Here is a 25,494-nt window from a genome sequence, read left to right as displayed (position 1 = left end):
TGGGCTTGTGAAATACGTGAGGGTGAAGGGTTCAGAAAGCCACTGGAGTTAGCAGCCAGTAGAGAGAAAAGAAACTTGAATAGAAGTCCAGTTCAGATTTTCCTAATGTTCTGAATTGCGTTGAACTTGAGGTTAGCAAATTCCAAGGCGTCACAACAAACAAGGGCAAGAGGGAAACAGTCCGTTTGTAAAAGCCATGAGTTTGTTTACCAAGGGAAAACAGCAGAGGGAAATGGCGCCAGGAGTCGTAGGGGAAAAATGTTCAAGAGTAATCCTTAAACCATGAGCTGGGTCCAGGAAACACAGGAATCAGGATATCAATAAATCGGGCACTCGAACTAATTACTTAGTTTGGGAGCACCCGTTGCAGGGATACGCCGTACTAAATACTGGTATCATTTCCAGGACGCAAGACACGTTGCGTGCGCTTCACGTGACCGCGGGAAGAAGGAATGCTGGATAATGTAGTGCGGCGTATCCCACGAACTGAAAGCAGTCGCCAGGGCAGCTTCCACATGGAAATAGACGCCCCCGGACGTCTGTAAGCAGGAATGCGGGGCATGACAGCTCTGTTTCACAATTATACGTTCATTTTTATCTAATGCTGTATTTTAAATTAATCCACTATTCACACCCAGATCTCCATGAACCCTATAACAGCTTTCAAATTTCTTAAATGTGCATCATAGGAGGCTTTCTACCTCATCATTCTGCCATGTGAACATACAGCCTTAACCACACTGATCGCTAGTGTGCGATGCAGTGGGTCTCTTCCTGGCTTCGGAACCCGGCATTTCGAAACAGTAGTGTCTAAATCCCATCCGTGAAATGGACCATAGCAACGTCTGCATACTTAACGTGACTTTGGGCATGTTTCGTTCCCTACTATGCACGTAGCGTCTGATGTCATCTTGTCCATCATTGTGATTGGTTGATACACAAGTGGTCAAGTCCTGCATAATAACGGGTTTCAGATTACTCTCACTGAGAAGGCTAGTTCCCGTTACAGAAAGTGCCCTTTTTGCTCCCCTAGTGGTCAGTTCCTGCATAATAATAGGTTTTAGATTACTCTCACTGAGAACGCTAGTTCCCATTAGAGAAATGGCCCTTTTTTGCCCCTAGTAGTCCAGTCCTGCATAATAATGAGTTTTAGATTATTCTCACTGAGAAGGCGTGTTCCCATTAGAAAAAGGGCCCTTTTTTGCTTCCCTAGTAGTCCAGTCCTGCATAATAATGGGTTTTAGATTACTCTCACTGAGAACACTAGTTCCATTAGAGAAATGGCCCTTTTTGCCCCAGTGGTCAAGTCCTGCATAATTATAGGTTTTAGATTATTCTCACTGAGAAAGATAGTTCCCATTAGACGAGAGGACATTTCTGCTTCTCCTGGTTGGAGGGCCGTTTCTCTAATGAGAAATAGATGCTTCAGTATGAGTAGGATAGTTCCCATTAGACGAGAGGACATTTCTGCTTCTCCAGGTTGGAGGGCCGTTTCTCTAATGGGAAATAGATGCTTCAGTGTGAGTAGGATAGTTCCCATTAGACGAGAGGACATTTCTGCTTCTCCAGGTTGGAGGGCCGTTTCTCTAATGGGAAATAGATGCTTCATTGTGAGTAGGCTAGTTCCCATTAGACAAGAGGACCGTTCTGCCCCTCCAGGTTGGAGGGCCGTTTCTCCAATGGGAAATAGATGCTTCATTGTGAGTAGGCTAGTTCCCATTAGACGAGAGGACCTTACTGCTTCTCCAGGATGGAGGGCCGTTTCTCCAATGGGAAATAGATGCTTAATTGTGAGTAGGCTAGTTCCCATTAGACGAGAGGACCTTTCTGCTTCTACAGGTTCGAGACCCGTTTCCCTAATGGGAAATAGATGCTTCATTGTGAATAGGCTAGTTCCTATTAGACAGGGGACCTTTCTCCCTCTCCAGGTTGAAGGTCCGTTTCTCTAATGGGAAATAGATGCTTCAGTGTGAATAGGCTAGTTCCCGTTAGACAAGAGGACCTTTCTGCCTCTCCAGGTTGGAGGGCCGTTTCTCTAATGGGAAATAGATGCTTCATTTTGAATAGGCTAGTTCCCATTAGACGAGAGGACCTTTCTGCTTCTCCAGGTTGGAAGGCCGTTTCTCTAATGGGAAATAGATGCTTCATTGTGAATAGGCTAATTCCCAATAGACGAGAGGACCTTTCTGTTTCTTCGGGTTGGAGGTTCATTTCTCTAATGGGAAATAGATGCTTCATTGTGAGAAGGCTAGCTCCTATTAGACACGAGGACCTTTGCATCTCCTTGGGTTAGGGGGCCATTTTTCTGATGGTAAATAGATGCTTCATTGTGAATAGGCTGGTTCCCATTCAACGAGGGGACCTCTTGCTCTTCTATTGATCATCAACTTGTCACAAATGTGCCCTTTCTTATAATGTTCAAAACAACACTTTATAGCCAAACCTCTCAGTGATGTAACAATCTCCTCAATGGTCTCACAATATTTCTGTTGTCTGATGGCAAATTGATAACAAGCCAAAATGTTATTCCCCTTCACCTCGTAATGCTTGTTCATCTTGACTATGCATATATCAAACTGAACTAGTTGCCCATCTCGATGCATTCAGGTAGTTTAAGAAATTCTTTTCCACCCCGACCTCGACAATGAAACAGTGGCTCCTTCTTTTTACTCAAATAACTAGGACCATATACTGCCAACATATACTTCTGGAATCTTTCTTTCCATTTAATAACCTAGAAATAACCCAGTGCCTGGTGTGTTTTCCATTATCTTTGAATTCGTTTCTGTTGCTTCCCTATTTTTGTGCCCTTGGTATTTGTCACCTTGTTCACAGGGACAAATGTCTGTAATTTCCCTTTTGAGGTCCAATGGGAAAATCCTCTGAGTACCAGCCAATTGTGGTATGGCATGCACCCTTCTTTATGTGTGCGAGTGTTGCTTTCGGGCGCTACACTGCATATAGAAACGGCACAGCACGGAGCGCAGTGCCTGCGGTGAAGGGCTTCAGCTAGTTACACGGCTAAGCAACAGACATGTCAACTCCTTATGTCTCAAATTGCCAGGTAACAACTGGCAACACTGGACGATGCGTCGTTGGATCACGCATTCTGTCCCGTGCATGCACAGCTACTCTGCTAGGGGGTTTCCTGTGTCCTCATAGGCTCACGCACAGCCCAGATACTGCCCAATATAGGCCTGGAGAGTTCCAATGAGCCACCATTTCATTGCACAACTAACCATGTAGCTGCTCAGCCAGGACAACTACAATCAATGGCAAGTGCAGGCTCTTTGTCATTGCCGCATCTCATCACCAGTTAAGGAAGTGAACCAGGACACAGCCAGTATGTGTGATTCTTTATTTCCTTTTAGTTCAACTTTATGCAGTAACAACTCTCTGTCCTCACCCTCACACCAACCATTGTACTACTTGCCTTGCATTCTCTTCTAGTGTTGTCTGTTCGCATTCCACACCCATAACATTCCCTCTGCTGACATTCCTTTTTTTTTGTTTTATTCTTTATTTTCATTTTCTTGGTTAACATTAAAAATCAATTTGTTGAATTACAATTGAAATCTTAAAGTTAAAACATCTAAACATAGAAATACCATATAAAATTAGAAACTAAACAAACATTCATTTTCATTAACTATATACATCATAAACCATATATACAAATCAGTTTGCCCATCCCGCCCCCCACCTCTTTTATCTATCCAATTATTTAAGATTAATAGACCTCCATGAACTTTCTCCAAATCTTTTCAAATAAGAAGTATTTCTTTTCACTACGGTAAATTACTCTCTCCATCTCAGCTAATTTGAACATTTCATCAGACCAGTCTTTCAGCATTGGGGCGATCTTAGATTTCCACCCTCTCAATATTATTTTCTTTGCAGTTGAAGCTCCCCTAAATATGCATTTCTTTTGGCAGGTGTTAAAGCCTTTCAACATTTCGTCATCCCCTAAAATCAGGGCTTTAAAATCATAACTTAATTTCTCCCCTAAAATGTCATCATTTATTTCACACACTTTGAACCAGAAATCATGTACTCTTACAAAGTCCTATAACATGTGTTCTAGTGTTCCATTCTAATGAATACATCCCCAGCACTCATTTGAATCAGACATATCTCTTTTGTGTAATCACTCTGGGGTCCAATAAAGCCTATTCAAAATTTTGATTTGGCGAGATCGCTCGCTCAAACTTAATGAGCTTAAGTGGACATTTCTACACATATTCGACCATTGCTCTGATGAAATATCACATTGAAGCCTTCTACTCCACTCTAACATCAGTGAACCATTCTACTTAAATCGTGAGACAATGTCTTTATACAAACGACTCGCCAAACCCCTCCCTTCTTGTTTTTAACTGTTGAAGCTTCTAAGTTGAATTCCTTCTCGCAATCAACCTCTCCTTTTACTTTCTTTAATCGTGTGTACTCCATGGGAGAAAAGTTAACTATGTCCCATTTGCTTCTCACTTCCTTTGCCGTGAGCCACTTCCCATCTTTATGCAAATCCCCAATCCAATTAATCCCTGCTAGAAACCAGTCGGGCCAAAACAAAGTTCTCCCTTTTTCTTAAATTTTTGGATTAAGCCAAATGGAAGCATCTGTGCTCTTAAAAGCATTTCTCCCTCAGTATGCTCAAAAACTCTTTCCAAGAAGTCTGTAGAGATTCTGTGACGGAATTAGTTTTACTTTTAGATTTTGATGTTGTTGAAAAAATAGCCATTGGCATTAATGGTCCTGCAAAACCTGACTCAGCTGTCGCCCATTTATCTGGTTCATTCACCAAGAACGGGATAAAGAACTGAGCACTGAAAGCAAGATGATAAGCATAAAAGTCTGGGACTCCCAATCCTCCCAGTGGTAGCTGTAACTTCCATAGTTTTAGTCTTGGTGGTTTGTTGTCCCATAAAAAACTCTGAATGAGCCCTTCAAACTCTTTCAAGTATCGTGTATTAATCTTCAATGGTAGGAGACTAAGGACATAGTTTATTTTATTGTTTTTTTTAATGGTTTTTATTAATTTTCAAAAACAAACAAAAATATAACCAACACACCCGACAGTTTCTGGTGCCAGTTTCACAAGCTTACATTGTTTATTATTATAATTACTGTCATCCCCCACCCCGCTTTTAACTCGAGCTTCCATTGCCGTTCGTTGGGTTGTCGTTTTGCTGAGGTACATCCAGTTCCTCGGCCCCAGACATGTCCTGTTCACTGGGGTTGGCTGGGGAGGGTCCCGTCAATGAGGCTACCATTTGTCTCCATGCTATCAGAGGCCCCACTTTGCCATCTTCCCCTCTATCAGCTGCCTCGTACCATGCGACTGTCTTGGCTTCCACCCATTTCAGGAGGTCGTGCCACCATACCTCTAGTTTGTGTCTGTGGGCTGCCTTCCAGCTCATGGCTATCCTCCTCTTGGCCAGGATATAGGCAAGGTCTTTAAGTTTACTAACATGTTTTAGATTGCGAGATCTAGCATATCCCCCCAAAATGCATGCCCATATAGATTCCACGTCCAGCTTCATTCCTTTTTCCGCTAGTCGTAGATTAACTTCCTCCCAGAATTTTCCCACCTCGGGACACGCCCAGAACATATGAATCATCCCGGCTTCCCCCTCCCCGCATTTGGGGCACTTTTGTTCTTCTTTGTTACTAAATCTGGAGACTTTCCTAGGGGTCATGTATGCCCTCTGTGTGACGTATAGCTGTATCTGCTGCAGCCTTGCGTTTCTAGAGACCTTTTTATGGTATCTCTGGGCTCTCTCCCATTGCCCGTCTTGCATAGCTTCTCCCGCTTCCTCCTCCCAGTCTCGTCTTAATTGGAGCGGCTCCTTTCCCACTTTGGACATCACTTTGGACATCACCAGTTCATTGATCCAAGACGTTTTGTGCCCTCCCTCCGAAATATCATAGATGGTTTCAATACCAGTGTCAGATTGTTCTGCTAGTGCTGTTTCAGACCACGTTTCCTTCACCCGTTTGATTAGTCTAGTGTATGTGATATGTTGCCCCTTGTGTACCCCGGTCTCTTCCACTATTGTTTGAAAGTCCAGCACCTTCCCATCTTGCCATATGTCTCTCAGGGTCGCCAGGCCCACCGTCTACCAGTGTTTGCGGATCCCTTTCCGCATTTGCTCATCCCCCCCGCTTAACGCCACAAGTAGCATCTGCGGGGGGCATGGGGTAGGGTTTCCTATAACTCGGCACGCTTTGTGCCATGTCTTCCAGCCCAGTTCCAACAATCTAGGTTTCCCCCGCAGCTCTAGATTGGGCAGCCATATTAGTTCTTTCAAAAAATAAGGGTCACATCCCCCTTGCAGCAGTCTAGATTCCGCTGTCTTCTGACAGCCACCTGGCGACATATTGTAACTGCCCTGCCAGGTGGTATATCTCAAAGTTCGGCAGGTTTATGCCCCCTTTGTCGTGTGTGTTCTGTAGCTTCCATAGGGCCACTCTGTTTCTGGAGTTGTGGCACAAAAAGTCTCTGCATATACTCTCAAGTTTGATGAAAAAACGTTTGGGCAACATGTATGGGATGTTCACGAAAAGGTGTAGCAGCCTAGGTAGGACTACCACCTTGAGCAGGGCCGCCCTACCCACCATAGCTAGGGGGAGTTTAGCCCAGAATCCCATGCTAGTCTTGATTCCCTCCACGGCTCTCACCGTATTATATTTGTGCTCGTCTTCAATCCTATGATATACATTAATCCCCAGATACCTGAATGTCCTAGTCTCACAGGCTATCTGCAAATTAGGTATATTCTCCCGTTGGACCCCCTTATATCTCCCCAAGGGGAACATGCATGATTTTTTGGGGTTCACTGCTATACCCGACAGAGTTGCGTAATGCTCCATCACTTCCATGATATATTGCAAGTTCTCTTCCGGGTATTGCAGGTACAACAGCATGTCATCCGCGTACAGTGATATCAATTGTGCCCCTTCCTTCATGTGGACCCCTATTTCTCTGTATTGCTGTTTTAAGTAGATCGCTAATGGTTCTAGGCAAGGATGTACAGCATCGGGGACCATGGGCAGCCCTATCTTGTGCCTCTGCTAAGTTACCATTCATCTGAGATTATCGCTCCTGTTTTGACCCTAGCGGTCGGGGAGCTGTACACCATTTTCACCTACCGCAAATATCCCGGTCCCATCCCGTATTCTCTTAATGCCGCCATCATCCAGGGCCACCTTACAGAGTTGAAGGCCTTCACTGCATCTAAGGAGACTATTGCTATCTCACTGGGGTCTCCCTCCACCTGTTCTATTATGTAGTGGAGTCTCCTAAGATTTTCGGAAATACTTCTGCCTGGGACGTATCCAGTTTGGTTGGGGTGTATGAGTTTACTTATTACCCTCTTCAGCCTGTTGGCCAATACGGCCGTGAGGACTTTACTATCCTGGTTTGGCATGGATAGGGGTCTGTACGACCCGCATTCTGTGCTGGGCTTGTCAGGTTTGAGGAGTGGAATAATCATCGCCTCCCTCAAGGATTCTGGCAGTCTCCCTTTCTTGAAGGCTTCGTTTAGCATTGCTAGCAGTGGAGGGAGCACTTCTTGTTTATAGGTTTTGTTGAATTCACTGGGGAGCCCGTCTGCCCCCGGGGCTTTACTCGTGGGCAGGTGTATCACCACTGTCTCTAATTTTTCTATTGTGATTGGGGCATCCAGGTGCTCTCTGTCTTCCTGATTCAATTTAGGTAGTTCTATATCTTCTAGAGTTTCTTGGATCTCCTGCACTGCAATTTCCCCTGCGTCTTCATAGAGGCGTTTATAGAATCTGAGGAATCCCTCATTCACTCCCTCCTGGGTGTTCCAGAGTTGGCCTCCTTCTCCCGTTATCTCCCTAACCGCTAATCTTGGTGTCTCGTTCTTGTATAGCCATGCGAGCAGCCTTCCAGGTTTATCACCCCCTGCGTGCTGTCTTTTAATATACTTTTTGTAGTTCAGGTTGCATAGCCTCTCCCAGAGTCCTCTACACGCCTGTTGCAGTTGGCTACTCTGTTTGGCGTCTTCTCGTGGGGTGCCCTCTCTTTTCATAATTGTTTCTAGTTTCTTTTCTGTCTCCTGTAGCTCCCACTCTATGCCTCCCTGGAGCCCTTTCGATTTTGTCAGGCCGCGCCCCTCACTACCACCTTAAAGGTTTCCCATAGGGTTCCCTCTGACTCCACACTTCTGTATTATTTTCAAAGTACCCAATTAACTCCTCCCTTAGGTCCTCTCAGAATACTGTGTCTTTTAGTGCCTCTTCCCTGAGCCGCCATGTTGGGATCCTGGCTCTGGGGGGTTGATGTCGCCACTTCAGAACTAAGGGGGAATTGTCCGATAGTATTCTCGCCTTGTATTCTGTGCCCGTCATTTCCCCTACCAGGTCCGCTGCGGCGAACCTATAATCCAGTCTGGTGTATAAATAGCGTGGGGCAGCGTAGTGTGAGTATTGCCTGCCATTTGCCGAAGTCTTTCAGCAGGGTTTTTAGCGTTTTTGCCGCAGGGGTGGGCTTATCTAGTTTAGTGTCTGATCTGTCTATTTTAGGGTTCAGCGTACAGTCTAAGTCCCCACCCCATATGACCGCGCCTCCTATGTGGGAGCTGATTTTGCTATATAGTGTCTTGAAATAGGCCACTGTGTCCTGGTTAGGGGCATACGTATTTATGATGCACAGTTCCCTGTTCTCCAGCAACCCCCGAATCACTACCATCCTCCCATCTGGTTCTTCCATGGCCTGTAACAATTGGAAGGGTACGTGTGGCGCCACCCAGGTGATTACCCCCGGCATATGCTGAATACGTTGCTCCTCTGGTAATTCCCCTCCACTTTTTCCTCACCCCCTCTAGTTTTTCTTTTGTGAGGTGGGTCTCTTGCAATAGGGCTATGTCTATTTTTTGCCTTCTTAAGTACATCATTACCTTGTTCCTCTTCAGATAGCTGTTGAGGCCTCTGACGTTCCAAGTGACTATTCTAAGGTCTCCCATTGGCATTTATACCTCTCTTCCTCCCGCCATGACCCTCCCTTCGAGTGCCTTGGCATGGTTGTAAGCTCGTTTCCTGTCTAGTTTTAACATGAATTCCTATATACACTGGGTTTTAACATGAATTCCCATATACCTCCCGCCTCCCTCCCAATCCCCAACTGTAGCCCAGCACCATCCCTGGATCTCAGGCCTGCCCGCATCTGGACCTACCCTGTATAACGGTGCTAGGAACCCAGCAGGAGGTTGCCGCCCTACTGGCAACCTAACTAGTCTATCTGGTGGGGTGTGAGATGGGTCCTCCGTGCCTCCTGCATTTAGCTTCAGTATTTTCTGCCCGCTATGTGTACATCCTGACTTTTCCCAGAACTATGCAGAGCTGTATTCAAGTCCCATTATCATCATGTATACAGCACCTCAGAGTTTCAGGCCGGTTTCTCACTTCTCGTCTCCGTTCCCGCGTTGCTCCTCCGCGTTGCTCCTCCGCCTCCTGCATGCAATTCTGTGCATCCAGCCAGTTCATGGCTTCCTCCGGGGTTTCGAAAAACAATGCCTTGTTTTTATGAAAAACTTTCAGTTTCGCCGGATACATCAGCATGTATCTGAGGCCCGCCTCCCGCAGCCTCCTTTTAACTGCTCCGTTTAGTCGGCGTCTTTGCACCTGGAGTGTGTAGTCTGGATATGCTGTTATTGTCGCAGATGCTCTCTTTATAGTGCCCCCTCTGCGAAAATACTCCAGGATTCTTTCTCTATCCCGGTAATTCAATATTTTGGCGATGATTGGCCTCGGCGGTGCACCCAGGGTCGGTCTTCTCGAAAGTGCGCGGTGAGCTCTCTCAACCGCAAATCCTTGGGAGAGTGCCCCTCATTCAATCTCTTGCAGCAGCATGGTTTCTGTATAGTCTGTGGGGTTCAAGCCTTCCTCGCCTTCCGGGAGCCCTACGATGCGTACATTGTTCCTTCGGGCCCGGCCTTCGTCCTCCTCACCTCTGCTTTCCAAGTTGTCCACTTGTTGGCGCAATATGTGAATCTTTGAGGCGTTCGCCTTACAGGTAGTGGTGTTTGACGGGACTTCTTTTTCCAACTCACTTGTGTGTTCGGCTATCGCTTTGACGTCTTGTCGCAATAGGTTGACATCCACTTGTACAGCGTCTATTTTGAATTCAAGTGAGGTCTTGAGATTTGCCAAAGCTGCTTCAAGTTTAATTTCCCACGCGACCTTGAAGTCTGCTATTGCCTCCATCATCTGCCTTTCGCTTCTCGTCGGTCTGGTTTCCGTCTGTTGGCTCCTTTCTTTGTTGCTGGTGCCCTCCGTCGATTGGGATGACCTGGCAAATTCGTCTATGGTGGGTTGCTTCCCCTTCATTTTGGGAAGTGTAGATGCCATTTCAGCAACTGCTGGTGTGTTCTGCTCTGGTCCAATGGGGGCTGGGTGTCTGTTTTACTAGCTGTGCTAGCTCAGCGCCTCTTGGTTTCGTGCCGAGGGGCAAGTGGTTGCTCTAGTTATGGCCAGAGTGTCTGTTCGGGCGTTCCCCCTTCAGCGTGGTGAAGCAGTCCTCTGCACTTCAGCCAGGTTCTGGCCCTTCTTTGTTGCTGCTGCTGTGTGTCTCTTGTCCTCCCTTGTGCCGCAATAACCCAATTGTCCACACACGTCCCCGTGGGTTACGCTGTTACTTTCCGCTGTATCCCTTTATTCAGAGGACCCCTCTGTGCTCTTTGTCTCCTAGGGCTGCCGTCTGTCTCAATGCAGCCCCGTTTCCGAACCTCCTCTCACTTCTTATCTGCTGTGTCCTTCATTTCTTCCCCTTGCCCTCGAGGCCTTGGACTGTGCTGGGGAATGTCTGTATTGCAGTCGGCTCCTGCTGGTATCGTTGCCCCAGCCACCCTGCACACTAATAAGTCTCCTGGTCTCACGGGAAGTCACCAGCTCTCCCTCTGCTAATTAAGGCTTTGTGTTGCAGTGAGTGTAAATTCCTCCCCGTCTGCAGCAGACACCCCTCAAGTCTCTGAGTGTCTTCAGCCTTGCCTCTTCAATCCTCCTGACTTAAGTTCTTCGTTTATTTGTGTATTGTCATTACAAAATGTTTTTGAAAGTGAGTTTACCTCCTATATTTTTCTGAATCATCCACTTGCATCTCTTAGTGTCTGTTATGGGTTGAATGGGGCAGAATTTTTGAGCGGTCCACAGGGGCCAGTGTGTCTTCCCTAGCGCCTGTTATCTTCCCCAGGGGCATGCAGCCCTTTGGATCCACAGGGAGTTGCCAGCCTCCACACGCTATGCTCTCAATTGCTGCTCACCTAATGCTTGGGGATGACTGAGGATCTGTGTCTCTGATGTTTGCTGGCTGCTAGTAGTGTCTGCACTGGCGTGTAGTCTTGCACGCTATATGGTGGAGGAGCCCGCCTCGGGGCTTGAATCCGGGTCTGGTTTGCACCATTCAGCATTCGTATCTTCAATCCTGTGTCGGTTACTCAGTCCGGCCTCTTCTCGCTTACTTCTGGGCTGCGTTTCGTTTACGCTTGCTCCGTTGGAGCAGACGACTCCTCTTCTTCACTTCTCCCGTGGCTGCATTTCAGTGCCCGTAACGCGCTGGAATCACCTCCGATGGCCGTGTTCCTTTGCCTGTCACGTCAGTCACCGCTGCACGTCTGTCAATCCGTGTTTAATGACTGCCAGCTCCTTGCGTAATGCTGGCGGTGTCTTCCACGGTGGTGCTCTCCCCACCTCAGCGCTTCGAATGCTGTTTGGCGCAGGGACTGCTTCTTGTCCACTGTCTCACTGTTCCAATCCTCTGTGCTATTCAGTCAGCATGCCCTTGTGTCACAGCGTGCCCGATTGCCGTTGACTGGGCTCTTTTGTGTCCCGGTTGCAATGAATTTTAGTGCCCGTCCTGCTTGCCTCACTTTGTATCTTCCGCTCTCCTGGAGTCGTTTGCAGCAGCCCAGATGTCCCCTATTTCCCTACAGCCTCACTGTGGACAACTTTGAGATGTGTTCACTTTGCGGCTGACCACTGTTGTACTCGCCTTCACCCGGTGACACAATGTATCTGCTGGTCCATGCGTTCCGCACTCCCGCTGACCGCCTACTGCGCATCAGTTACTCTGTGTCACTGTGGTTGCTGCTTTCTTCCGACCCTTTTCACATACACCGGTTCTGCAGTCCGTGAAGGTCAGGCTCCGCTACATGTCACTAGCGTTGCTGTGATGAGCCTTTGTCTTGTCCCCGGATGGGCACCATCTTGTTTCTTTTGTCCACGGGAACCCGCAAACTTCTCTGCCTCCGAATTTCTTCCTGCAATAGCGTTTTGTTTCGGACTTTTCACTGCTGCATGCCCATAATATTCATAAAGGTGAGGCTTCAGGTCTGCATTTTGCAGCAAGCCTAAAGCATCCAATTTCGGCCGTATCAATGTCGGATCAGCCGGAGCACCCAGATTGCACGTCCTAGTCCGTGCCCATGTAGCCACCCCCCCACCCCGCAGGACATAGTTTATTTTTGGTGCAGAATTCATTTTTAGAGCATTTACTTTCCCCCACAAGGAGAGATTTAGAATTTCCCATCTTTCCAAGACTTGTCAAAAATCTTCACTAAGCTCCTTCATATTTTCAGGTATCATCTCATTCAATCTCCGTGTTACCCAGACGCCCAAATATCTCTTCCTATTTGAACACCATTTAAAACCCAGCAATGTAATCCAATTCTTGTTGCAGGTTATTGTCAGTGGTGGTATTTCTGATTTCGTCCTATTCACCTTATATCCAGAACATGTATAAAAGTTTGAAAGAATCTCCATCAATGGGGCAATGATTTCTCTAGATATTTCAAGACTAGCAATAGATCATCAGCATATAGCCACAATTTCTACTCCGCACCCCAAAAGTTCACTCCATTTATCAATCCCTCCTGTCTAATGGCAATAGCCAATGGTTCTATCGCTATTACAAACAATAGCTGGGACAAAGGGCACCCCTTCCTAGTACCTCTTTCCAGCTCAAATAGTCTCGATCTCAATCCATTCCTATTAATATTTGCAGTTGGTTTGGAATATAACAGTCTAATCCAGGAAATAATGTTCTCGCCTAGGCCCATTTTATGCAGCACTATATACAGGTAATTCCAGTTAACTTGATCAAATGCTTTCTCAGCATCTAGGGACAGTACTGCAATATCTTCATAAACCTCTGTAGATTGTGACATTGTTAGAAGAAGCTTTCCGCATATTACAAGACCTGATTGATCATCATGGATTATTTTTGACAGTAGTACTCCAAGTCTCATTGCTGTTACTTTGGCTAATATCTTGTTGTCTGTATCTATCAAACTAATCAAGCGATAACTCGAAGTTAAAGTCTCATCTTTACCTTTCTTTTTAAATACAGTGATCATGGCGTGTATAGTTGTTTGTGTCAGAATAACGTCCTTTAAATATCACATGAACATATCTTTCATTAACTTCAAAACAGGTAGTGGCAGAATCTTATAAAACTGCGCTGGGAGGCCGTCGGGTCCCGGTGATTTCCCTGTGTTTAGTTCTCCAATTGCTCTTCTAATCTCTTCAACTGCCAGTTCTTCTTCTAGCCCTTTCTGTTCCATTTTCAGTCATTTAGGGATCTGCAAGTTCTCTATAAAATTTCCCATTTCACCCGACTCCTCTAGTTCATTGCAGTATTGGTTCTCAAAGTAATTCTTGAATAGCTCATTGATTTCTGTGGGCTTAAACGTGATAGAACCATCTGAATCACGTATAGATTTTATAGCCCTACATGAATCCTGCTTACTCAAGTGGTGTGCCAGCCATCTATCGCACTTCTCTCCTTTCTCAAAATAGGTGCATTTTAAACGATGTACACAGCGTTCTGCTCTTTCCGTTAGAATTGTATTCATTTCCATTTTCAGTTTCTGCAGTTCCTTGATTTTCGTTCACTGTTTGAGATCATTCATCACTTCCTGTGACAACCTTTTGATCTGTGTAACCATGTCAAGCCTCTCTCTTTCAAGTCTCTTTATTCTACTGCTAGATAAACTCAGCAATAAGCCACGCATCGTACATTTGAATGCTTCCCCTACAGTTTTTGCATCCAAGTTCCCAGTATGATGTTCCTCTACAAAATGTTCAATTTCTGATACGATCTTCTCTGGTAGCACCTCTTCCATCAATAATGACGTGTTCATCCTCCATGTGAATGACTTTCTATTTTAGAATCATGAGCATTTCCACTGGCTCATGATCCGTTAGGAGAATGTTGCCTATTTTCCCCGTCTTATAGTTTTATGTTACCTTGCCTGCTGTTAGTAGCATATCTAATCTGGAATATGTTTAGTGCAGGTGACAGTAAAAGCTATATTCATGTGCTGTCGGGTGTTCTAGTCTTCAGTTATCTTTTAGATTAAATTCCTCTAGTAAAGCATGGCGTGACAAGAAGTGACAATTTCTACCTTTCTGTACTCTACTTTAGCTCTTATCCAACTGTGGGTCTAGAATTACATTATAATCCCCACCTAATAGCAAATTCAGTGATTTCATATCTTGTAGGATTTGTGCTACTTGTCTATAAGAAGAACTATTGTCAATTGTTAGCGCATAAATATTACACAATGTGAACATTTCTCCTTGGATATTCACTAATAGGGCAATTATTCTACCCTCTTTGTCACACCATTCTTTCATTATATCTATTGGAGCATTCCTGCGTATTGAAAAAGCAACCCTTATAGATCTAGAGTTGAAAGAGGAACCATATACACTCCCCACCCATTCCTCTTTAAGTCCTTTTAATTCCTCCTGTATCAAATGAGTTTCTTGCAAGAAGCAAATGTCTGCTTTCAAATCATTTAGATAATTAAAAACTTTCTTTTTTTAATTGATTCAATTCACATTCAAATACACAATACAAATTTCATCTCCAGTCTTCATCCCACCCCCTAAAGGAAAACTAGTAATAAGCTTCAACTTCCACTCCTTAAACAAAGGAAACATTTTAGAAGTTCATATACTCCAGGCTCCTCTCCTTGAACTTTGAACACGATAAAATTACTTTCCCCATTCCCTTAAAACATTCCCGGCTGGTGCGAGAATTTAATAACTCATTTTTAGTTACCCACCCCCATCACAAACGATCAATTGAAAAACATAAACCCCATATCTCGTTAGAGCCCACAGAATCAAATACATTCCTAACATAAATTAGTGGGTACCTTCCATTATGTATAATATCCATATCTTTGTTATCCTAACCCAGTAGTGTCAGAAATAGTATCTGTTGCTGTCCATATCCACATCTCTCTATAAATAAGGCCAATAAGTGTTCACATCCACGCCTTATGTCTTGCTAATTTCCAATATTAACCCAAGTCCTATAGTGGTATCTCTGACGCACTTCCATATCCGCCTGTTACTTATAATCTAATCACATAATAAGGTAATATTTTACTATGTCTCCCCATCTACCCTATTTATAGAATGAAACCATCACGACTGAATACAAATCAACATAAGTCCTCTATTAACCTGATCTAAAATTAGGCATTGTAGGGCAACTAAACCTGTTTCTCAGTAAACATCTGCTCTTCTATTGTATCACAATGTACCCCATTCACATCTACCACTGCACTCCAAAAACAAACATGGTATTTGTTGTAAAATTTCAAAGTTAAATTTCAGAGTTTTTATAAATTGGTCAGTTCCATCCATTATATCTTAGTTTCTTTGATTCACTGATACTTAAATGCAGGCATTAGTCAATACACGACTCACACGGTTATTGAGTTTATAGATTAATTTTCTATATTCACTGTGCAAGTTATCAAGATGCCCATGATTTATTCCTACCTATAATATATTCAATTTTTATCAACAGTCTTTATGAACAGTCATAAACCAATCCAAGACCTTTGGGTTCATTATAAGTATGAACTAGGCTGCAATGAAAGATTCCATACGTTCTAAAGGCCATATAGCTCCAACAGGCCCACTGAAATCGTGTACCTTCCAATTGATCTATAACAGACCTGATAATTAAATTGGAGTCATCAAAAGTGAGCAATATATTGCTTGTCAGTAACTACCTAAATAGATTCTGGGCTTGTTGCGTTACTTGTGCCATATATATCAATCTAATGGGATTATGCATTTTAGGCAAGTTATTGAACTTTCAAACTAAAGCAAAACAGCTTGTAAATTATATATAGCAAAGTTGTTACGTATTGTTATGCATTGTTCTAAGCTTATACGCCTCTACAGTAGCATAATGACTCCACCTGATAATCTTCCTTTAAGAATAACTCAACGATTCACTGTTAGGAAACTTGAATAATATTTGTTGAAATCCTTTCAAATGTACCCAAATTTGTAGGCCAATATTCCTAACTTGGATAGTACCCTCAAAAAGTAATCTGCAGGTACAAAGTAGTTTCTAACATTCATGAATATCTAGAACCCAATTCACTCCGTTAGGAAGTTTTTTTTTAAATTTTATTAATTTTTTTTTTTTTTTTATTATTTTCAAACAACAAACAACTTTTCACCCACATTAGGGTGGAATTAGCCTATCCATGTCCCCCTCGACCTCCCCCTCTGCCTCCACCCCCCGCCCCCGGCCCCTATCCTGTGTATACTCCCCCAGGTCCATGAGTGTGCAATCGAGTCAGCGGTTGGAATGAGAAGGGAAACTTCCCTAGTTGCCATTAACGAGAGGATACAGCTTCTACCGAGAACTGGTCGGCGTGGCAGGAGCCCCCGCTGATTCATTCATCAAAAAGGTTACTAAGGGTCCCCAGATGTCGGGTGGGCGTGCATGTTGTGGCAGCAGCTTAATGAAATCTGTTTCGACATCTTGGCAGTAAAGAATATCTCTTCGCCATGCGGTGACTGTTGGGGGAGGACCACGGCTCCATGCCATGGCGACTCTTCTGCGAGCCAGTGTCAGTAGGATGCCTGCTAGCTTTCTCGTAGGGGCCTTCAACAGTCTGGTCATGCCCAACAGCGCTGCCGTGTTGGCTGGGAGAATCGGCTCACCGATTATCTTGCTCGTGATTTCCAGCACTTGGGGCCAGAATGAGGCCAGTTTAGGGCAGTCCCATGCTAGATGAAAGAAGTTTGCAGATGCCAATCCACACCTCTCACAACTGAAGGATGAATTTGGATGCTGTATTTTTGCTTTGGCTGGTGTAAAGTACGTTTGGTGCAGGTAGTTGAAGTGGATTAACTTGAGGCGGGTGTTGAGGGCAATCTTCTGTGTCTGTCTAAGGATAAAGGACCAATCGGTGTCGGAGAAAGTTATATTTAGGGCCCTTTCCCATCTAGTCTTGGCTCGGGACATAGTGGGAGATGTGTCTGTAGTGATGGTTTTGTAGATCTGAGAGAGGGGTCTCCCTTCACCCTGAGACTGAATTACTGAGTGTAAGAGTTGCCATGTTTGGGGTTGTTGTGGAAAGGTAGGAAGGATTGCTCGCAGAGTGTGGCGTACCCTGAAGTAGATAAAAATGTCTAGCGAGGTAGTGCCACCTTTTTCCTTCGCTTGATCGGGGGTCAGGAAGCTGTCATCAGTGAATAGGTCCCCGAGGTTCTTAATTTGAAGTTTCTCTAGCCATTGGAGGTACACTTTTTCGGACGTCAACGAGATCCCTGGTATGAATTTTGCAGGTAGGAGTGGAGAGTATCGAGTGACGATGTTGTGTTTCTGCGCTAAAAGCTTCCATATCTTGTACGTTGTTAAGATTACATTCATTGTGTCATTGGGGACCGGGATTTTCCCGAAGATGACTGCTCTCAGTAGATTTGTCCAATCTGGACATGTGGTCTGACAGGGTTTGTGGCGTACCAGTGGCTAAGAAATTGCGCCTGGGCCGCCCAGTAGTACCTCTCCAGATCGGGGAGCGCCAGGCCACCTTTCGTCACTGGGAGAGTTAGCGTGGAGTGAGCCACTCTGGCAGGTTTACCGGCCCACAGTAGTTCCAGGACCAGACTCTTTAGTTTTTTCAGGAAGGGTTGTGGAAGTAGGATGGGAATGTTGGTGAAGAGATAAAGAAGTTTCGGAAGAATCACCATCTTGACAAGAGAGGTTCTTCCCCATAGTGTTAGGGGTAGGGATTTCCATCGGGCCACCTTTTCTGTTAGGGACTTAAACACCACCTCGTAATTGTCCCGGAATACTTCTTGGTGATTTAGTGACATTTGGATGCCTAGGTATCGCACCTTGGATGACTTCCAGGTGAGGTGGAAGTCGTCCTGAAATGGCTGAGTCGCCGGGGTGAGCGGGAAGATAATTGATTTTGTTTGATTGATTTTGAGGCCAGATGCTGCCCCGAATCTGATCACTTCGCGCATGATGGGGTTCAGATTGTCGATTGGGTCTCTTATGTAAAGAACCACGTCATCCGCGTACAGTGAGATGATGAGTTTGTGTGGGCCTATGACCAGACCTCGGTGTTGGCTATGCTCGCGAAGATTGGAGGCAAGGGGTTCCATTACTAGGGCGAATAGTAGAGCTGACAGTGGGCAGCCTTGCCTGGTACCCCGTTGTAAATTGATGATGGACGATCTAGCTGTGCCGACTAATATGTTGGCTGTAGGTTTAGAGTATAGCAGGGAAACTAGTTTAATGAAGCGAGCCCCCAGGCCCATCCTGGCGAGTACCGAGAAAAGAAATGGCCACTCCACCGAGTCGAACGCTTTTTCAGCATCAAGAAGAAGAGCAATGGCTTGTTGGTCTGGGTCCAGTGCTCCCATCACTCCAAATAGTCTCCTAATGCCGAATGTGGTATTGCGGCCCGGTATGAACCCCGCCTGGTCTGCAAGAACTAGAGCAGGCATTAGTGGCATAAGTCTGCTCGTTAGGATTTTTGCTAGAATCTTGTTGTCTAGATTTAGGAGGGAAATGGGGCGATAGGAAGCACAATTATCCGGTGGTTTGTCTGTTTTGAGCAGGAGAATCACATTGGCTTCACGCATGGTCTGGGGTAGGGTACAGTTCTCTAAGGCTTCCTCGTATACATCGGCTAGAAGGGGAGCAAGGGTAGGCGCGAAGGCTTTATAGAATTCCCCGGTTAAGCCATCAGGGCCGGGGGGTTTGGTGTTCGGAAGTGATTTAATTGCCTCAGCTATTTCTTCTGGGGAAATCAGTTCATTGAGGGGTTCCCTTAGTTGTGCCTCTGCCCAGTATAATTCAGTCTCCCTCAGGTATCTCAGTGGGGCATCAGAATTTCCGGGGTGTTGGGAACTATAAAGCTCCTGGTAGAAGAGCCTAAATTCCTCTGCCATGTCGGCATCTGTATTCGACGTTCTTCCCTGTTGGCTGCGAATCTCTGTAATAGGCGTCGGTGTGTGGTCAGCCCTCAGCAACCTCGCCAGGAGAGCTCCAGGCTTTTGCCCCTCACCGTATTGCCTGACTACCGTGCCACGGTGGAGAAATTTTAGTTCGCGCTCGGCGAGTGTATTAAACTTCAGCAGTTCTTCTTTCAGGATAGCTTTCGTCTTCGGTTCGTCCGAATCTCTGGTTTTACGTTCGAGATCTTTGAGGCGGTCCTCGCAGGTTTTAAGTTCGCGTCTAATGAGTTTGACGATGCCGTTCTCCTTGGCTTGGCATACGCCTCTTACGAAGCATTTCAGAGACTCCCATAGCACTCCGGCCGAGGAGACTGACCCCACGTTGGCTCCGAGAAAGACTTCGATCTCCTCTTTTAGCTCCGCTGCGAAAACTGTGTCCAGCATGGAACCTGTCTTGAAGCGCCAATTCGGTAGTCTGGGGACAGGCTGGGAGGGGAGGAGACAAAGGACCATTGGCGAGTGGTCTGATAGCGTCCGTGGAAGGATGTGACAGGGACCGGGCTGTAGGGGGCCTGTTCTGGATGTGAACAAGTAGTCGATGCAAGAGCTGTTGTTATGGACCGCTGAGTGGAAAGTGTAGTCCCGCAGATCTCCGTTAACTGTTCTCCAGGCGTCCTTTAAGTCAAAGGCGCGGCAGATTTCTGTTATTTGTAAGCTGGCTTTAGAGGTCTGCTGAGACGAGGAGTGTGATCTGTCTTTGGCCGGGTCTATGACCGTGTTCATGTCGCCACCCCAAACCACCGTGGAATGTTCAAGTGAGGAGAGCTGCGACATCACCCAGCCAAAGTTATCTGGACCATCTACATTGGGGGCGTTAATGAAGGTTATCGCTTTGCCTGCAATTATGCCTCTGACCAGTACAGATCTTCCTATGGAGTCTTTTGCAACGTGTGTGAGACGGAAATTGGTTCTTCTGTGTACTAGAATAGCCACTCCTCTGGAGTAGGAGGAGTAAGATGAATAATATCTATGGCATCCCCACGACTTGGCCCATGTGCGTTCTTTCACAGGTGTTAGGTGGGTTTCCTGTATCATTGCCACATCAATCTCATGTCTCCTTAGGTATTGTAGGATTTTGCGGGTTTTGGAAGGGATGTTACCTCCCCTTATATTCCATGTCGCAACCTTGAGTGTTGAAAGGAGAAGAAAGTTTGGAATAGCGTTGGGAGTTCTCTGGTCCAACGGTCGTTATATAGTTTGGGGTGGAATGGTGGGCATGGAGCATATCGTGGTACATTACATGGAGCATGACGACAGGCAGCAGAGAGCGAGGAGCGAAACCGAGGGGAGGCAACTCGGGAGGGTGCTGGTCTCTCCTAATAAGAGGTTTGCACGTAACAAGATCTGGCCGTGCCAGAAGGGTGGTTGTTAACCTGACCCTGAACAAAAAACAATAAACAGTCCAACAGCCCTTAGAACTATTCCCATTTCGCGGACAACCCCCAACATGTCCGACGGGATCCCCCTCAACCTGAGTGAGAAAACAGATGCTGTGCTCGGGGCGCTTGGGGTCCTTCCAAGAACTCTGCCCAGATGTTTAATGGTGAGTGAGCGTGTTCCGGCAGTTTGGGTATATTTCGGAGCCTGGCTTGGGTTTTAAGGAGGATTCCTGGGGACCCTCTCTCTTCGTGCGTGGGGTCGTTGAGGATTGTGAGCTGGGCAACCGTTACGGTCCAGAAATAGATGGACTTCCTCAGGAGAATTAAAGAAGTGGGTCTTTTCGTTGTATTGTACCCTGAGACGAGCAGGGAAAATCATGGAATATGCGAGCTTCCCTTCACGTAGTCGTTGTTTGACGCTGGTGAAAGCTCTCCTCTGGGTCTGTACTGTTGATGAGAAATCGGGGTAAATATGAATTTTGTCTCCGTCATGGTGTAGCTCTCCCTTCTCCCTTGCCAGTCGCAGGATGGTGTCGCGGTCTCTGTAATTGAGCAGCCTTGCTATGATGACTCTAGGAGGTGCGCCCGGGGCTGGTCTGGAGGACGGGGTCCTGTGGGCCCTCTCAATCATGAACATTTGCGAGAAGGAGTCTCGGCCGAAGAGGGAGAGGCACACGGACTCTACAAAGACCTCCATCTTCCCTGGGGTAGTGTTTTCCCCAACCCCAACGATTCGGATGTTGTTCCGTCTAGAGCGACCCTCCAGGTCCTCGCACTTGGCCATTGTTGCGGACATTTGGCTTTCAAGTCGCGCGACTTTGTTGGAGAGGGATGTGGCACCGTCATCGAGGCTCGAGATTCTTTGCTCAGCGTCGTTTAGCCGTTCTGTATGTGTGTCTAGGCGATGTTGCATCAGATCAACTTTGGAGGATAGACCATCCATCTTGTTATTTAGACTCCCTATGCCTGCTTTTAGATCTAGAAGGAGTTCTTTTATTTCCATCGGATAGCTTTCGGCTACTGGTTGACTGGAACTGCACGGTGACGGGTCATCCCCTTGTTGTGGGTTTGGGGTTTTGGGTGCAGTGTTGCTGTCAAATGTCAGCTTCTTTTGAAGTTTGTCTACTTTGCCCATCTTGGCGGGTGAATGTATGCAGTCTCGGCGAAAAGGGTCAGCGGCGGCGAGGTGGCCTGCAGTTGCCGCCGAGACCGAGGGAGATCCGGCGTTAGGTCGGTGGGGGTGCGACCCCTAGTAAGGTATCAGGAGTTCTGGGGCGAGGTGGTCCTAGGGGTCCCAGGTGTCTTATGGGCTTCTTCGTGGACTGGAGGTAGTTCCGCCCTCCGAGCCGCCGCCACCCACGGCCAACCGTGCCGCGGCCACGTCTGGGGGCCGCAGCAATCTACTCTCGGGGCTCTCGACGAATCCGGGCACGTACCTCAGGTCTTCATCTGTCGGGCGGGCGTCCCAACGTTCCACCGCCCACGTCGCTGCCTCTCGGATCGGTGCGGCCCTGCACGATGGCTGCCCACGGGGTCCGTCGGCGAGGCGGTCCCAGGAAGGATGGGGAGCAGCTGGCTGCCTGCCGGGCCCCCGGCGGTCCCACCAGCACCGGCCAGGGCCCTGTGTCCGGAGCACCGACGCCCCGATCCGGAGGGGGGGGGCTCCGCAGGCACGCGTCGGGACTCACTTCGGCCCCGAACCCGGTGTCCGTGGGCGATGGATCTCCGGAGCAAGGGACGATCGTTCAACGGCCTCTGCAAAGCCGCGCCCCGCCCCTCGGCGTTCGCCCGGCGCCCGGGGAGGCCCCGGCCTTCGCGCCGATGAAGTGGTGTGGGGACTTGGACTGGCCGATTCTTCCCCAAATCTCGGCAGGGAGTGTGCGGAGCAAACAGAAGCAGGGAGAAGTCCTCTAATTTCCAAAATGTAGCCGGGAACCGCAGGATTCAGCAGGATTTATTCGGGCAGAGCGGGAGCTCAGGTAAGAGCGGCCATCTTGGTTGGCCCTCTAGCGCCCCCTCTCCGTTAGGAAGTTGACCAAGATCCATGCTTACACCCTAGATACTATCTTAGAAGTGTCAAACATAAGCGTATCTATCTGAAGAATCTGAGCAAAATCCAAGCTGCAATATAAGGGGTACAGTGTTATTACCCAATACATTTCTCGATGCACAGAAAAGTCGCTGGAATTAACCTCACATTCATGTTAATCATCATTTGTTTAAACCTGTTTCTCCTAAACATAGTAAAGACATTCCCATCATGTATTACTTGGTATCTTAATCAGTATGACCCTTATATCACTGTGGGTTGGGTGGATAGATGGAAACAGTGATAATAGGATCCAGGCCTATGATAGCACCAGTCTCGCCATTCTCACACCATGCGAGCACATTGTTTCACTGATTTGGGAGGCTATAGACTCTTATAACAATTGAGGGGTCAGGCTAGATGAGACGAACAGTAAAGGGTACAGTGACATACAAAACATCAGTATCACTTGCATCATATATATTGATCAGCACTCGGGATGGCTGTACTATGTATCATGGTAAAATAAAACTTTAGCATGCCTCACATCCGATACTAGTCACCACGTTTGTACCATTAGAGATCAATGTGGAGAACTCTGCTATTCGCAGCCATTAACAAGGTTTTCATGATATGATCTGGTTAACAACTGTTCTCTAATGAAGATACGCTCCTTGGGCGAAAGGGAATCACCTCAGGATCAGCACCTTCTGGGAATTTGCCAACCTTCCATATCCGTAGGAGTTTGAATGAATAAGTGAAGAGAATGTGGCTTTAATACGCTCCATGTCTAATAAAATACCAGCAGCGCCACCCCCCCCCCACTCATGTATGTATGTATTTATACTTATAAAGCGCTGGTAGCCCACAGGCATCAGGGCGCTTGGACAATACAACACAAATGGCTAGGCATAAGACCTGACCGCTTCCTAAACCAGATTGGTAGCCCTATGTGCCTGGAAAGCTGAATTCCTTATCTGAAAAGGTGTGTCTTAAGACGGTTCCTGAACGCCAGGTGGTTGTTTTCTGTCCTTAATGCTTCGGGAAGATTGTTCCCCAGTTGTGGAGCCAGAACCAGAAAAGATCTACCCAGACCAGATTTCAATTTGAAATTGGGAACAGACAAGAGACTCTTACCTACGGATCGTAACCCTCTCAGGGGGGTGTATGGCACTAAACTGTTCTTAAGGTAACCTGGGGCTTTGCCGTAAAGGCACTTATGCACCAAAGAGAGGGATTTAAACTTTATTCGTTCCTTAACTCTGAGCCAATGGAGGGACACTCTTTCACTCGTAACATGATCTCTCTTCTTCAAATTTCTGACTAGCCTGACCGCATCATTCTGAATCACTTGGCATCTAGCTATGTCTTTGACAGATGCCCCTTTCAGAAGAGCATTTTCATAGTTTCCATAGATTTCCATAGCCATGGCAATACATTAGTCTGCTGCGTTGGAAGATTATAGTCCTTTACATCCGGGTCAGGTGAAAGCAACAGTAAGAGCACCATCACACATAATTTTCCTGCAGTATTCGTAGTATGGTTAGTTATTAGTATGCAGATTGTCTTGACATTGCATCCATTAATAGTTGCCATATTGATCATATCAGTGGTCAATATAGCTGAATCTGTAGTACAAAAACGATTGATATGGTCTTAATTGCATGTATGTTAACCGCAGTGTCATGGTTGAAAGCCGCTTCTCTAATCCCTGATGATGGCTTCTTTGAATACGAGGGAGTTCCATCACCTGAAGGCGAAAAGCATTCTTCAGTGGAGTGTTTATATGTTGAATTATGTGCCTCTTCTACAGGCCTCCCCAAGGCTGCTGAGTGTTCTATTGATGTACCGAGTGGCATTTATACCATAGCTTTCCTCTTTGTCATTGTAAAATGTGTGCTCAGCGTATATAACTTAATAAATTGTGTATTTGTCAACTGAGGCAGGTAAGTCCAGCATAACTTTAAAACATTCAAAAGGACTTGTAGATCATTCAAAAGTAATCGTTTTGTCCAATTCGCAGAGCAATTTAGTCACGTGGCAAATACCCAGGTGTTTAAGGGTTAACCAGAGTGTGCTCCCTCCCTTCACAATTAAATGAATATTCACTAGTTGCCAAAGAATCCTTGCTCTTCATTTTGTTAGGTGGTGGGCGTCAGGGCCAGTGCAATATCAATGCACTATTGTAGAGCCTTGAAAAGATATTGTAATATCAGGCTAGTGCAGGATTTTATAATCTTGAATTCTACTTCAGGAGTTAACTTTCTATTGATTGCAGATCAATATCATTCTGCATACTTGAAGCATGCTCAACGCATGCCCAAACAAAGCATCCTTACCGTTCCTCCGTGGAGCGTCCTCTCTGGTGTGAGACAGATTAGGTGATTCATTTTACCCACCGTATCTGTAGTTCCCAGCGTCTTCATTGGTCATGGTTTATTCCACACAATCACTCGCCACATTACGTATCACAGCCAGAAACAGCCTGGCAGACGGGGACTGACTTCCTAAAGCGTTGTGAAAGCTCTTTGAGTTCGGTCAGCTGACCGAAACAGCATGCGTGCAGCACGTCGACAGGACCTTTCATCTAATCTCTTTCATAAAGAAACTTCAGTGCATCAATCGCATTCCATAATGCGGTGTATACATTCTAGCAATCACCGTTTAACTGACAGAGTATGCATGTGACATTTTAAGGGCTCATTTTCCAAAGCAAACTAAATTAAGAATTCATTAATAGAAGACAAATTCAAAATATTAATAAAACGTTCA

The 25,494-nt window shown here is 46.2% G+C and overlaps 1 protein-coding gene across 2 annotated transcripts in view; it reads right to left on the bottom strand.

Moving 5' to 3' along the window:
* Positions 1-25,234, bottom strand: part of CAPN10 (calpain 10) — a 431,781-nt gene extending 406,547 nt beyond the window's left edge. The window contains exon 1 of one of the 2 annotated variants that reach the window (XM_069618844.1): positions 25,122-25,234. In XM_069618844.1, the coding sequence (XP_069474945.1) occupies positions 25,122-25,148 (27 nt within the window). In that variant the 5' untranslated portion in view covers positions 25,149-25,234. Of the gene's footprint in view, positions 1-25,061 lie in introns of both variants that reach the window. The other variant, XM_069618843.1, reaches the window with a different exon arrangement.
* Positions 25,235-25,494: the final 260 nt, after the last annotated feature.

This window comes from Ambystoma mexicanum, chromosome 10, assembly GCF_040938575.1.
Source record: "Ambystoma mexicanum isolate Mex_15411 chromosome 10, UKY_AmexF1_1, whole genome shotgun sequence".
Taxonomy (NCBI): Eukaryota; Metazoa; Chordata; class Amphibia; order Caudata; family Ambystomatidae; genus Ambystoma; species Ambystoma mexicanum.
Note: the sequence above shows the minus strand (reverse complement) of the source record. Positions and strands in the feature narration are given on the sequence as shown.